The 16,504-nt window shown below is 38.5% G+C and overlaps 1 protein-coding gene across 1 annotated transcript; it reads right to left on the minus strand.

Moving 5' to 3' along the window:
- Positions 1-13,228: 13,228 nt before the first annotated feature.
- LOC140175725 (uncharacterized) lies at positions 13,229-14,136 on the minus strand. The gene is made up of 2 exons (XM_072204270.1): positions 13,746-14,136; positions 13,229-13,392 (listed from the first exon to the last, which is right to left on the minus strand). Exons 1-2 carry the CDS (start codon positions 14,134-14,136, stop codon positions 13,229-13,231), a joined length of 555 nt encoding a protein of 184 aa, XP_072060371.1.
- Between the last annotated feature and the right edge of the window lie 2,368 nt (positions 14,137-16,504).

The raw sequence follows: 16,504 nt of genomic DNA on the forward strand, positions 1-16,504 counted from the left end.
TCTTTGATCTTCAAACCACCATAACTTGAGCTACGGAGCTCCGATTGACGAGCCGTTTGCGGCCACGCGTCGCTCTTCTTATCCTCTACATTTCTATCTAAGTTTTGTGGTGAGTATTCCATTCATCTCTGCCCATTTTTCGAATTTCCCCACTGTTACACATTTTTGGGAAGTTAGTGTTGAAATCTTGTGATTTTGGGTGTTTAGGGATACTCCAACATGGATTCTAAGTGGGTTCTATCCCTACTTCATATGGGCTGAGGTAAGAAGTGCTCAAACCCTTGTGATTTATCATCCTTATGAGCCCTAGGTTGATGTATGTATGTGATATTGGTTATGTTAGTGTATTTGGTGATTTTGATGCACAATTGGGAGGTTGGTATTGCTTGTGGAGCTTTGGTGAGGCTTGGAGCTAAGGGTTGGTGGAGACTTCCATAGAAGAGGCTCAATTGATTTGGCTACAAGAGGTACGGTTTAAGTTTCATTTAAGTACCGTGTGGTGTGATGAGAATTCCTAGGCTAGATGCCCCTAGGATTAAGTTTGGATTGTGTAAATGGTTGGTGCTAATATGCATAGTTGGTATGTAATGTGAATTGATGATTGGGTTGAGAATTGTGTGGCCTTGTATGCTTGGTGTATTGAAAATTTGATGTTTTGGGTAATGAGTATTGATTTGTGATTTATGCATTTAAATTGTGAAATTGGGCCGGAGGCCGTATATTTGGGCCGGAGGCCGGAAAGAGGTAAGGAAGGTAAGTTGATGTGTGCATTGTATGATGACACAAGTGATTGGATGAATTTCATGTAATGAATATATGAATGATTGGGTTGGTTATCAGATAATGAGGTTTGATGAGTTGAAGTGTGGAAATTGGTAAATTTTGGGTGAAATAGTATAGATGAGGTATGTTTGAATTTGGTTGAGATATATTACGTGGTCATATATGTGAGTATGATTATTGATGCCTTGATGGTATGATAATGCATGAGAGATATGTATGTTGTGATATATGCTTGAGGAATGATTAAGGTTGATTTGTGGGTGAAACCACGTGATAGTGATTATGATATTGATTATGTATAATGATGGTTGATTGGAAATAGTATTGTGGGAAATTGAGATGAGGAAGGGTGTATGACATGTTGATATGTTTGTAATTTGGCCATTTGCTTGAAATGGGTAAAGATGGTTATATGATGGTTTTGTGAATTGTGGTAAGGTATTAATGTATGAGTTGAGGAGGCTTGATGTTGATTTTGGTATATTTTGATTGGTTTCAAAAAGGGTTGAAATTGGCATGTTTTGGTTGATTTTGAAAAGAGTTGAAAATGGCTTGTTTTGAAAATGGCACTTTGTGGTTTTATATGAAAATATGGTTTTTGGGCATACTTTGACGGGACATAACTTGGACTACGGATCTTTGTTTTGTGCCAAATCTGTTTAGAAATGAAATTGGATCCGGGATGTCCATGCCGTTCGAAGAACGGGTGAAAAACGATTTAAAATGAGGAAGTTATGTCCGTCGGAAGATTGGGGGTTGAATCTGTGAATTCTGCAGTTTTTAACTTAGAAAATTTTTAGCAGAATAACCCCTTGCGCGTGGGCGCACTTGGCGCGTACGCGCCGATCTTCCAGAAAACGCCATCCACGCGTGCGCGTGATGTGCGCGGGCGCGCCGATAGTGCTGCACCCAATGCCCAGCCATTTTCCAGAGAGTTGTGCCAGAACTGTGCCAGCTTTGTGCCTGGGGCACGAGAGTATCCACGCGTGCGCGTCGATTTGGCAGATTTTTAATACACGCGTTAGCGTGCATGACGCTTGCGCGTCGATGAGTTTTTAAGGACATCCACGCGTGCGCGTGGAGTACGCGTACGCGTGGCATTGTTTTCATGCCAAAGTTGATATTTGAGTTTTAAAAGCCAAGTCTCATACTTCTAAGCCTCCGATCTCACCACTTATATCTTAAATCATTATGATATGCCTAGCTATTAGAAAAGGGCTAGTGAATGAGGTAACTTGCGAGTGAAGCAAGGGGAACATGAATAATCAATGAGGATCATTGAGGATTATGTGAGATGTGGAGGATGGTGGTGGAAGTGTTTGTTATGCCATTGGCCGAAGGGCCGTAATTGTTTATGAATTGGCTGGTTCTAGATTGAACCGTGAGCCGGAATAGCTGTGTATGCTATGAATATTGGCTGGTTCTGGATTGAACCATGAGCCGGAATAGCTGTGTATGCTATGAATATTGGCTGGTTATGGATTTAACCGTGAGCCGGATGGCTGATATGGATGTTGATCCATGGATGAGAATTCATGCATGTTTATGCTGAATTATTGATAATTGTGATTTGCACTTCCACTATCTGAGATACGAGTTTACCTGGGCAGTAGCAAGGGTTGTGGTTCGTCCCGCTTGCTCCGGGTCAATGCTTGTGTTTTCTCTCTGGTTGTAAGGGTGACAGGGCACCGATACCCTCTAATGGCGACAGGGCGCAGATACCCTCTAATGGCGACAGGGCGCAGATACCCTCTAATGGTGACAGGGCACATATTCCCTCTAATGATATTAATACGCAACAGAGAGACTGTGCCCGGGTTAGCTACCGGACACGTCGGGTTGGCTTGATAACCGACAGATGATATCATCAGCCATAGGGCAGGCATATATCATTTGCATATGTTTGAATTGTTTGGGGTTTGCCTATTTGTTTTGGATTTCTATATCATATATGCTATATTACCTGATTACATGCTACTTGTTCTACTTGTACCTTATTTGTGTATTACTTGTCTGTATTGATTGTGTTTGTACAACTGAGAGATCCCTCATGATGGTGTTGGTGGATGTTGGGGGCTGTTCTTGATGAGATGAATTGATAATGCGATTGCATAATGATGATGATTTTTGAATGAGATCATTTGAACCCCCTGGGTGGACGTAGTGATGTAATTTTCACTAGCTCCAGGCGAGGGTATGATGTATTGATATAGAGTTGCTGAGGCAGAGCAACTGGTAATGGTTTTGCTTATGATTCTGAGTCTGATTCGTGGAAGAATCAGCGAGTTGGGAAACATGTGTAATATGAACTAGATTTAGTATCCCCTTACAACAGATGCCTATTTATGGATTAGTGAGAATCTAGGCTGGATACTTGGTAAAAGGAGTTTAGGATGCTTAGTGAGTTTTTGTTGCAGTGCATTGTATTTATTTGGCACTTTTACCGTACTGGGAACCCATGGGCCCGGGGTTCTCATTCCGTATATATTTTTTGTTTTTCAGATACAGGTCCAAGTGCTCAGAAGTGAGCTGTAGTACGTCTGTGAGACGGCGAAGATCTTTAATTTCTCTACTTTGTGTTTTGCTTAGAATCTCTCCATCTTTGTTTTGAAACGACTATATTATGTATTGAACTCTTTTGGGACTTGCCTATAGAGGTTCTTATGTTTCCTTTGGGAGAGATTAGGATATATTGTTGTCAACTACTTTCATGTTGTACCCTAGCCGGCCTAAACTTCGCGGGTCGCGACTAGTGGCTATTTACTTATGTTATATATACCTATCTGTTATCTATCTCTTAATCTCCTTTATGCCTTGTCCGTATATCGCTTTCGGCTTCGCGGTTTAACTTTTCGTTGTCGAAACGTGAGTGATACGTCTTCGCGATTTTATTTCTACTCTTTTCAGGCTTCTCGATTAATACTCCTTTCGAAATTAACTATATTTATATATTAAAAAAATCCACCTGAGAGTCGTACCACCGTAATATCATTGACTTATGACTCGAGCATAAGGATTTGAATATTAGGGTGTTACATTATGGTATCAGAGCAGTTCGTCCTCGTGAGCCTGAGGGATGGAACTGCTTATGCTTCAATGCATACTCTGAGTCTGTGCCTGTGCTAGTTAGGGTATCTAACTGATACATCTAGCATGAAGTCCATGAGTGTACCTTTGGTACTTTGAAGCACTATACTTCCGATATTGAGACTGATCAACTTGATATCGATTGTTTGGTGTGTATAGGAACCAGATGGCGCCTCGTGGACCCGGTCGGGGACGTGAGAGAGATCGTACTAGCAGGCAGGAACCGGAAGTCAACCTGAATAACTCGGTAAACCTTATGGCGGCATTGGAGAATATGGCTGCTGCTATGCAAGCCACTGCGGAGGCTCTTGGGCAACAGATAAACAATAATGGCAATGGCGGAAGGGAAGCTCAGGGCCCGATGACACTGGCAACTTTCTTAAAGGTTAATCCACCTAAGTTCAAGGGAACCACCAATCCGACTGAAGCTGATACTTGGTTTCGGGCCATGGAGCGAGCACTGCAAGCGCAATTGGTGCCTGAAGAGCAGCGTGTTGAATTCGCTACCTATCTGCTCACGGGGGAAGCATCACATTGGTGGCAAGGGGCTCGACGTCTCCTGCAACAGGGGAATGATCCTATCACTTGGGATGCATTCCAGGTGGAATTCTATAAGAAGTACTTTCCGAATTCCGCCAGAACAGCCAAGGAACTGGAGTTACTACAGCTGAAGCAAGGTGCTATGTCCGTATCTGAGTATACAGACAAATTTGAGGAGCTATTCAGGTTTTCCCGCATGTGTCAGGGAGCTCCAAGAGACTTTGAGGAATGGAAGTGTATTAAGTATGAGGGAGGACTTCGAAGTGAAATCCTGAGCTCCGTTGGACCGATGGAGATTAGGGTCTTCTCTGAACTTGTGAACAAGAGCCGTATTGCTGAAGAATGTGTGAGGAAGGTTGTTGAGGCAAAGAATGACCGTCGGGAGTCCCACCGCAGGGAGCACAATCAAAAGTACCCAACAAGGGGTCAAGAGTGTAAGAGAAGAGGATACTCACAACGTTTTCCACAAAGGCGAAATGACCTTGCGACGAATAGGAATTCCCAAGGAAAGGGTAGGGAAAAACAAATAGTGGCTGCCTCGGATGTTTTGAGCTGTCAGAGGTGTGGAGGTCATCACCCAAATAGACCGTGTCGTTATGGTTCGGGTTTGTGTTACAATTGCGGCAAGCTAGGACATTTGGTCAGAGATTGCCCACACCGGAAGGATCGGGAGACTGCCAGGCCCGATTTTCGTACCTGAGGTAATAAGAAAAACTGATAACTTAATTCTTTACATAATGCTGAAGGCTGGTATTCACTCATAATACATGGTCGAATGAAAAATTATGATCTGTTCTAGATAACCCTAAGCTATCTTAATAGAAGGTTTGGTGAGCATAAATGATTAGGTAGGCCTTTAACGGAAGGCAACCTCAGAATGGAATGACTGGTGGGTGGCGTCAAAGCCATCATTCGGGAACTCCGTGTCGAGGTAGATTGGAACTTTGCCATGGTTGTAGAGGAGTTGGACATGTGTCCTAGAAATGTCCTAAGAAGATCAACCGGAATACTACCAAGAGCTAACAACAAGGTCGTGTGTTCACTGCAACAACGGGGGATACCGTTAGATCCGACAGTTTGGGAATTGGTAAGCGAAAGATTGGTAACGACGTGCTAAAGGTACGATTAAGTTGGTATGTGGTTTTGGCTATCATAGATAGAGTCTAGTGAATGCCAGTCATGCTAAGTTGTGGTTGAGTACTTGAGGAAGTAAGTGATAAAGCTCGTACTAGACGAGAGGTCAGAATAAAGCAGCGGAAACTTGTGGAAGCAGTAACACAGGATAGCTACGAATAGGAGTTGTAAAAGTTTAATATAGTATCTTATGTTTGAATATTAGAAGGGTTAAGCGGGTTACTGCAAGTAATGATCCCAAATTAGTTGGAAATGATTACGGCTGCGAGCTTTGATGGTTCTAAAGCAGATGAGGAAATTATCATTAATGCACAATTAGATTTAGATGATGATTGAGTGCAAGTTGTTGTGTTCGAGAGATGAGTGCTATGATGTTTGGTCATGGTGACCTTGGATTTAGATTGAGGTTTATAACGATCGGTTTTGAAAGAAGAATGTGAAAACCATTAAATTGAAATGTTGATGCGGTACTGAGATTGGTTTGAGGGAACCCGTGACGGGTGGTAAACTCCAATTTTTAGGGAGGTGCTGTTGAAAATTCTCCCAGGAATTTGAAAGAAGTGTTGGTTTTGGTTTTGAAGATGATTTTGGATATGAGTAATTTTAACAAAAGAGATGCGTTTCAAATGCTTTTTATAGATTATTAAAGGAAATGCGAACTCTTATGATTTTGTTAACTCGCTATTCCGAACTCATTTGGTTTCTAGAAATGAAAGGGGTTTTTGATTGATAAGCCAAAGGCTTTATATTAGCAAGTCATGAAGAAATTTGAGGGTTTGAGAATAAGAAAGTAAGTTTGGAGATTATGCTTGGAGTTGAACTGTGATTAGAGGAATTGGCTTGGCAGAGAGAGAGAGAGAGGATAGTGATGGAGTATGATTAAGGTGTGGTGATGATCATTGATTGATTATAGTGACGTGGGATAATGGCTATGATTAACGATGGTGGAAATCTTATTAATGACATGATTCGAGATTTAATAAGGTGTGAGTTGATGAGCCGGTAAAAGTAAGGGACGAGGCTATTGGTCGGCGTTGAACGAACGACCGAGACCCTCGTAGATAGAGAAATCAGAGTGCGGCAACGGAAGCGCGCAGAGTAAAAAGGATCTTGGAGCTGTTATGCGTTTGATATAAAGGCAGACTATGCTCGCGTACTCGTAGTGATGGGTGGAATTTTCGAGGACGAAAATTTCTGTTAGGGGGGTAGAATGTAAGACCCGGTCTAACCGAAATTGATTAAATAATAAGTTAAGTAGGAGCGAATAGGTTTGGAAGATTTTGCAATTGGAATTTGATGATTTAAATATGATATTTGGATTCAGTGAGTTTTTCTGAGTCGGAAGACATAGTTTCCTGTGTAAAAGCGCGCAGTGGAATTTTGACCGGCAGTACCGGCTGAGACCTGTCTGGTACTGCAGCTGAGAAATTTGATTATGAGTAAATAATATTAAGAAATGAGGAATTATGATTAGGGGAGGTAGAAATATTTAAAGTGCGGTTTGAAGCGCTAATCTTAAAGGTTTTGGCCCAAAATTGGGCCAACGGACAAAAATAAGTGAACTGGGCCTAAGTGGGCCCAAGACCCAACATATATAAACATTAGTTATGAGCATTTCAGCTCATTTTACCCTAAAAAGAAGGGTTGGGGCGCTGAAATTGGGAGAGAGAAGAGAAGAGAAGAGAGAAAACCTAACTCTCTTTGATCTTCAAACCACCATAACTTGAGCTACGGAGCTCCGATTGACGAGCCGTTTGCGGCCACGCGTCTCTCTTCTCATCCTCTACATTTCTATCTAAGTTTTGTGGTGAGTATTCCATTCATCTCTGCCCATTTTTCGAATTTCCCCACTGTTACACATTTTTGGGAAGTTAGTGTTGAAATCTTGTGATTTTGGGTGTTTAGGGATACTCCAACATGGATTCTAAGTGGGTTCTATCCCTACTTCATATGGGCTGAGGTAAGAAGTGCTCAAACCCTTGTGATTTATCATCCTTATGAGCCCTAGGTTGATGTATGTATGTGATATTGGTTATGTTAGTGTATTTGGTGATTTTGATGCACAATTGGGAGGTTGGTATTGCTTGTGGAGCTTTGGTGAGGCTTGGAGCTAAGGGTTGGTGGAGACTTCCATAGAAGAGGCTCAATTGATTTGGCTACAAGAGGTACGGTTTAAGTTTCATTTAAGTACCGTGTGGTGTGATGAGAATTCCTAGGCTAGATGCCCCTAGGATTAAGTTTGGATTGTGTAAATGGTTGGTGCTAATATGCATAGTTGGTATGTAATGTGAATTGATGATTGGGTTGAGAATTGTGTGGCCTTGTATGCTTGGTGTATTGAAAATTTGATGTTTTGGGTAATGAGTATTGATTTGTGATTTATGCATTTAAATTGTGAAATTGGGCCGGAGGCCGTATATTTGGGCCGGAGGCCGGAAAGAGGTAAGGAAGGTAAGTTGATGTGTGCATTGTATGATGACACAAGTGATTGGATGAATTTCATGTAATGAATATATGAATGATTGGGTTGGTTATCGGATAATGAGGTTTGATGAGTTGAAGTGTGGAAATTGGTAAATTTTGGGTGAAATAGTATAGATGAGGTATGTTTGAATTTGGTTGAGATATATTACGTGGTCATATATGTGAGTATGATTATTGATGCCTTGATGGTATGATAATGCATGAGAGATATGTATGTTGTGATATATGCTTGAGGAATGATTAAGGTTGATTTGTGGGTGAAACCACGTGATAGTGATTATGATATTGATTATGTATAATGATGGTTGATTGGAAATAGTATTGTGGGAAATTGAGATGAGGAAGGGTGTATGACATGTTGATATGTTTGTAATTTGGCCATTTGCTTGAAATGGGTAAAGATGGTTATATGATGGTTTTGTGAATTGTGGTAAGGTATTAATGTATGAGTTGAGGAGGCTTGATGTTGATTTTGGTATATTTTGATTGGTTTCAAAAAGGGTTGAAATTGGCATGTTTTGGTTGATTTTGAAAAGAGTTGAAAATGGCTTGTTTTGAAAATGGCACTTTGTGGTTTTATATGAAAATATGGTTTTTGGGCATACTTTGACGGGACATAACTTGGACTACGGATCTTTGTTTTGTGCCAAATCTGTTTAGAAATGAAATTGGATCCGGGATGTCCATGCCGTTCGAAGAACGGGTGAAAAACGATTTAAAATGAGGAAGTTATGTCCGTCGGAAGATTGGGGGTTGAATCTGTGAATTCTGCAGTTTTTAACTTAGAAAATTTTTAGCAGAATAACCCCTTGCGCGTGGGCGCACTTGGCGCGTACGCGCCGATCTTCCAGAAAACGCCATCCACGCGTGCGCGTGATGTGCGCGGGCGCGCCGATAGTGCTGCACCCAATGCCCAGCCATTTTCCAGAGAGTTGTGCCAGAACTGTGCCAGCTTTGTGCCTGGGGCACGAGAGTATCCACGCGTGCGCGTCGATTTGGCAGATTTTTAATACACGCGTTAGCGTGCATGACGCTTGCGCGTCGATGAGTTTTTAAGGACATCCACGCGTGCGCGTGGAGTACGCGTACGCGTGGCATTGTTTTCATGCCAAAGTTGATATTTGAGTTTTAAAAGCCAAGTCTCATACTTCTAAGCCTCCGATCTCACCACTTATATCTTAAATCATTATGATATGCCTAGCTATTAGAAAAGGGCTAGTGAATGAGGTAACTTGCGAGTGAAGCAAGGGGAACATGAATAATCAATGAGGATCATTGAGGATTATGTGAGATGTGGAGGATGGTGGTGGAAGTGTTTGTTATGCCATTGGCCGAAGGGCCGTAATTGTTTATGAATTGGCTGGTTCTAGATTGAACCGTGAGCCGGAATAGCTGTGTATGCTATGAATATTGGCTGGTTCTGGGTTGAACCATGAGCCGGAATAGCTGTGTATGCTATGAATATTGGCTGGTTATGGATTTAACCGTGAGCCGGATGGCTGATATGGATGTTGATCCATGGATGAGAATTCATGCATGTTTATGCTGAATTATTGATAATTGTGATTTGCACTTCCACTATCTGAGATACGAGTTTACCTGGGCAGTAGCAAGGGTTGTGGTTCGTCCCGCTTGCTCCGGGTCAATGCTTGTGTTTTCTCTCTGGTTGTAAGGGTGACAGGGCACCGATACCCTCTAATGGCGACAGGGCGCAGATACCCTCTAATGGCGACAGGGCGCAGATACCCTCTAATGGTGACAGGGCACATATTCCCTCTAATGATATTAATACGCAACAGAGAGACTGTGCCCGGGTTAGCTACCGGACACGTCGGGTTGGCTTGATAACCGACAGATGATATCATCAGCCATAGGGCAGGCATATATCATTTGCATATGTTTGAATTGTTTGGGGTTTGCCTATTTGTTTTGGATTTCTATATCATATATGCTATATTACCTGATTACATGCTACTTGTTCTACTTGTACCTTATTTGTGTATTACTTGTCTGTATTGATTGTGTTTGTACAACTGAGAGATCCCTCATGATGGTGTTGGTGGATGTTGGGGGCTGTTCTTGATGAGATGAATTGATAATGCGATTGCATAATGATGATGATTTTTGAATGAGATCATTTGAACCCCCTGGGTGGACGTAGTGATGTAATTTTCACTAGCTCCAGGCGAGGGTATGATGTATTGATATAGAGTTGCTGAGGCAGAGCAACTGGTAATGGTTTTGCTTATGATTCTGAGTCTGATTCGTGGAAGAATCAGCGAGTTGGGAAACATGTGTAATATGAACTAGATTTAGTATCCCCTTACAACAGATGCCTATTTATGGATTAGTGAGAATCTAGGCTGGATACTTGGTAAAAGGAGTTTAGGATGCTTAGTGAGTTTTTGTTGCAGTGCATTGTATTTATTTGGCACTTTTACCGTACTGGGAACCCATGGGCCCGGGGTTCTCATTCCGTATATATTTCTTGTTTTTCAGATACAGGTCCAAGTGCTCAGAAGTGAGCTGTAGTACGTCTGTGAGACGGCGAAGATCTTTAATTTCTCTACTTTGTGTTTTGCTTAGAATCTCTCCATCTTTGTTTTGAAACGACTATATTATGTATTGAACTCTTTTGGGACTTGCCTATAGAGGTTCTTATGTTTCCTTTGGGAGAGATTAGGATATATTGTTGTCAACTACTTTCATGTTGTACCCTAGCCGGCCTAAACTTCGCGGGTCGCGACTAGTGGCTATTTACTTATGTTATATATACCTATCTGTTATCTATCTCTTAATCTCCTTTATGCCTTGTCCGTATATCGCTTTCGGCTTCGCGGTTTAACTTTTCGTTGTCGAAACGTGAGTGATACGTCTTCGCGATTTTATTTCTACTCTTTTCAGGCTTCTCGATTAATACTCCTTTCGAAATTAACTATATTTATATATTAAAAAAATCCACCTGAGAGTCGTACCACCGTAATATCATTGACTTATGACTCGAGCATAAGGATTTGAATATTAGGGTGTTACAAGCTCTCACTTCTCTCTAGAATTAGGATTAGGTTTAGGTTAATCTCTCTTCTTAGATCTAGGTTTAATTCATGCTTTGATTCACTTTTTCCTTTACCAATTCTTAATCTTCTCCTCTTCCTCTTTCTAGTTATGTGCTTTAATAATTGTAATTCTTCATTTTATTTTGGATAGATTGTTGTTCCTTTATTTTTTCTTTCAATAATGCAATTTGAGGTAATTCATGATAATTGTGATTTCCTTGATTGTTGTTGTTAATTCTTTGCAATAATTGTTGTTAGATTCTATTCTTGTTCTCAATTTACTATGCTTTTTTTTGTGCCTTCCAAGTGTTTGATGGAATGCTTGGTTGGATTTTAGTGTAGGTTTTGTTCCTCTTGGCCTAGGTAGAGTAATTAGTGACTCTTGAGTTATCTAATTCCTTTGTTGATTGATAATTAGAAGTTGCTAATTGATTTGAATGCCTCTAAAGCTAGTCTTTCCTTTAGGAATTGATTAGGACTTGAGGAATCAAATTGATTCATCCACTTGACTTCCCTCTATGGTTAGAGGTTAACTAAGTGGTAAGAATGAACAATTCTCATCACAATTGAGAAGGATAACTAGGATAGGACTTCTAATTCTCATATCTTGCCAAGAGCCTTTTCTAGTTATTAGTTTATTTTCATTGCCATTTACTTTTCATGCCTCTTATCAAAACCCCAAAAATAACTCATAACCAATAACAAGACACTTCATTACAATTCCTAGGGAGGACGACCCGAGGTTTCAATACTTCGGTTTATAAATTTAGGGGTTTGTTTTAGTGACAAACAACTTTTTGTATGAAAAGATTATTGTTTGGTTTAGGAACTATACTTGCAACGAGAATTCATTTGTGAAATTCTAAACCAACAATAATCTAATCATCAGAAACATGAAGTTGAAGTTCCTGATATGAATGCATTACATATTCCTAAAAGAGGCCAAACTCGCAAAATTATTGACCAAATTTCAGTGGAGCATCATTACCGTGTTAATTTATTTATGGCTGTAATTGATACATAGTTGCAAGCAGTGACGGATCCAGAAAATTTTTTCAGTGAGGCAAAATATATATAATATAATAATAATTTTTATAATTATACTATGATGTTATAAAATTGGAATATTCTTTAAATTATTTAACCAATAAATTAAAATAAAATAATAATTAAAATAATAACATATAATTTAAAATTTCATTCTTCTAGGTTTCATATTTTGAAAAGATTGAATAATCTTTTTCTTATCAATACAATTAAATGTCTCTCTTTCTATGTATGTTACTAAACAATCATTTAAAAATTCATCTCCTATATGATTACGAAGTCGACTCTTTATGATATTCATAGCAGAAAAAGTTCTTTCAACTGATGTAGTTGCTACGGGCAAAACTAAAGCTAACTTCAAAAGAAGAAACACTAATGGATAAACAATATTTTTTCGAGTCTCAACCAACTTCTGAGAAAGAACACCAATTCCATTTAAGTCTGAGAATTGATCATCAGAACGCACATCTAGTATGAAGTTCTCAAGTTGACTGTCAAGAGCCAAAATTTGAGTGGAAGAAAATTCTAATGGATAGAATTGAGCTAACTGGATCAACTTCTCCTTATCAAATACAAAAAATGAGTGTCTTGGATTCAAACAAGCTATGCAAAGAAGCAATTCAGTATTCACCTCTGTAAAACGATTATTGAGTTCTTGAAGTTGTCTATTAACTACATGATAGAATATCTCAACTTGAAAATGATACAAATTTGATATCTTTTGAGCTTTGCATTTTGATCTTCCTTGTGACACAAATATATCATCCATGATTGGAACAGTAATATCATATTTGTCACAAAATAGTGAGACTTCGTCAAGTAAAAGAGACCAGTCATCATCTCTTATATTTTGCAACCGTTGCTTAGACACTTTGACTAATGTCATAGTATTTACAATGTCTTGATCATTCCTTTGTAACGATTGAGATAACTCATTAATAACTCTCGATATTTTTCATCAAGTGCAAGTTGAAAATGAATTCAAAGGATTGAATGATATTCAATAAATGACATGCTTCAGCTCTTTGTTCTGAATTATTTCCATATTCCTCAACATATTCAAGAACATTAACCACAAAAGGAAATAAAAAAATTAATCAAAGTATAGTTTCATAGTGTGAACCCCATCCAGTGTCTCCAGCTCTTTTTAAAACTGTTTCTTGATTCAAACCACGCCCACTAGAAATTTCTCCACTTTTTAGTGCTTCAATTGTCTTAGTCATCTGACTATCACGAAGTATATCTCTTCGTTTACACGAAACTCCAACAACATTGCACAAAATAGATAACAAATTAAAAAGCAAAGCAATTTCAAATTGTTTTTTTGTAATCGTTACAAGAGCTAACTAAAGTTGGTGGACAAAGCAATGGACATATAAAGCATAAGAATTTTCTTTGAATATCAAAGTTTTCAAACCATTAAATTCTCCTTACATGTTTCTTGCACCATCATATCCTTGTCCACGTATTCTTGGTAAACTTAAATTACATGTTTCTAATAATCACTCCAATGCTAATTTTAGAGATAAAGCATTAGTATTAGAAATATGAACCTGACCAAAAAAATGCTCCCTAACTTGTCCTTCTTTGTTCACATACCTTAAACAAACTGACATTTGCTCCTTAATAGAAATGTCGCGGGCTTCGTCAACCAATACAGCAAATAATTCATCCCAATATCATCTACAATAACTTTTGTCGTTTTCCTTGCAGCAGCTCTTACGATGTCTTTTTGGATTGAGGGTGCTATTAGTTTAAGAATCCCATGAGCATTTTTTAAAGCACGACCAATCTCTTCATTATGTTGCGCAAGAAAGTTTAGAAGTTCCAAAAAATTTCCTTGGTTAATAGAATCATCTGTCTCATCATTACCACGAAAGGCCAATCCTTGTCGCAAAAGAAATCTAATACAATCAATTGTTACTGTCAAGTGAATTTGATAATTCTTTTTAGCTTGCTCAGATTGTTTTTCAATAGCAGCAGTGATGTGTTGTTTTGGTCTCATAAGTGCTTCACATTTTCTCCAAACTTAATTATGAGCGCTATCATGAATCCCAACATGAATTTTTAGCCTCTCTTTTTTTTTCAATTTGAAAAGCCAGTAGTTACAAAAGCATCACCACCTTCAATCTCGGGTTTCATAAGATAACAACAAAGACAAAAAATCGCATCTTTTGATATACTATACTCTAACCAGTTGCCATAGTCATCAAACCAATTAGGATTAAATCTTTGAAAAGAAGAGCCACAAGAAGTTTGTGAAAAATCATGAGTCCTTGGTTGACAAGGACCTTTTTACAAATATACACATCTAACTTTGTCTCTGTCATTCGAGTGATAATTTGAAATCTTTGGTCGTTGTTCTGGATCTGCTATAAGACTATCTACTTCGAATTCTAAAAATCTTCTTTTTTTTAGAAGAGGTTGATGAATTATTTTGAGATCCAATCTCCAATGATAAGGTTCTTTTGAAATATTTCTCCATTACTAATAAGATAAAATTATAAATCTAAGTTAATTAATTAATAAAAAAATTCACAATTCTACACAAATTAAAAATTACAATATAAAATTATAAATACAAAATTAATAAACATATGCCATTTAAATAAATTTCTAACAACAATAAAATAATTTCCAGTCTCTTTTGTCAACCACTCATTTCTTTGCCTTATCATTGCTTAAAAAGGATGCTTGTGAATTCCAATCAAGAGGAAGGTAATTAAGCTGCTATGAAAGAATTAAAAATACCAAATGTGATGCAACAAATAGAATGCTTCATGTTAATCAACAAGTATGTATCAGATCATTAAAAGGAATCGTAAGAAGATTTCTACATCCAAAAATTCAAAATCAATATTAGTTAATTATTGAATGATTTATATTGTTTCTCGTATTTATATTGCAATTACATCAGAACAAATTAAATCTTCAAAAACAATTAAATCAATGCACAAAAACAATTAACAAACAAATTAATCAAACTAAATTTGCAATTACATCAGAACAAATTCAAATATTTAATCACAAATTTACAATTAACAAACGAACTAAATCAATTATCAAACAACAATGAAGCAAATAAGTGTATAAGCAGAATTACAGATCGGTGAATCATGATTCATGAATGTACCAAGAAAAATCCAAAATTGAATCTGAACAGCTAAACTCTAAAAACTAGGAAGCAAAAGTATAGAACCCAGTAAGTAGTAGCCAGTGACGGATCTGTGCGGCGTTCAGCGGCAGCAGGAGGAAAGGCAGGCGTTCTCTGCTGAAGCCTGAAGAGTGAAGAGTGAAAACTGAAGAGAGAAGAGGATCGCATATTTGTAGTATTCGAAGAAGAAGGACGGACGGAACCGATCGATAAAGAAGAAGGGATAAGGGGGCACGGAGATGTGGAGACACAGCAATGACAATGGAGACAGGAGGGCAGAGAGCCGGAGATGTCAGCGGGGAGAGAGCCGTGACACTGGCTGAGATGCAGAGTGGCTGTGGTCTCTGGAGACAAGAGTGCCGAGTGCGGGCTGCGAAGGCTGGAGGCTGCGAAGTGCGAAGGCTGGAGGCAGTGAAACCTGGAGGCCTGGAGCAGATGAAGAAGATTGGGAAAAAAGAAGGGTTAGGAATTTGATTTGGGGTGGGGTCAAAACAAATTATATAGTGGGGGCATTTACTAAGTAATTTCTGAAATTTCACTGGGGCAGTTGCCCCCACTACTCAATGAATGCATCCGTCGCTAGTTGCAAGAGCTTAATGGAAGATTCAATGATAATATGGTGGAATTGCTTACTTTAAGTTCAACTTTAGATCCTAGAGATAATTATAAGTTTTTCAGTGTCAACAAAGTATGTGAATTAGTAGAACAGTTTTATCCAGGTGACTTCAGTGACTAAGAGAAACTTTACATTAGAATGCAAGCTCAACATTATGAACTTGATGTTCCTAATCATGTTGAGTTAACTAACTTGTGCACAATTTCGAAATATGTCAAGGATTAACGAAGACAGAAAAGTCTTTAACATATCCCTTGATTGATCGTTTGATTCGCTTGGTATTAATTCTCACTGTTTCGACTGCTATAATTGAGAGATCTTTTTCAGATATGAATATTATGAAAAAAAGACTCAGAAACAAAATGAAAGATAAATTTCTTGCTAATTGTCTTTTGATTTATATTGAAAAAAAAGATTGCTAAAAGATTTGACACAAATTCTGTTATCGATGAATTTTATGATATGAAGAATTGACCTGTAGTCCTGTACCACTTTGTTAGTAAAAAGTACACATATTTTTTTATACTTTAAATATATATTTTTTATTAATATATTTTTGTAATGCATCTTACTTTATAATTTATTTGCATATTTTTTTAATAT

The sequence above is a fragment of the Arachis hypogaea genome, chromosome 10 (assembly GCF_003086295.3).
Source record: "Arachis hypogaea cultivar Tifrunner chromosome 10, arahy.Tifrunner.gnm2.J5K5, whole genome shotgun sequence".
NCBI lineage: Eukaryota > Viridiplantae > Streptophyta > Magnoliopsida > Fabales > Fabaceae > Arachis > Arachis hypogaea.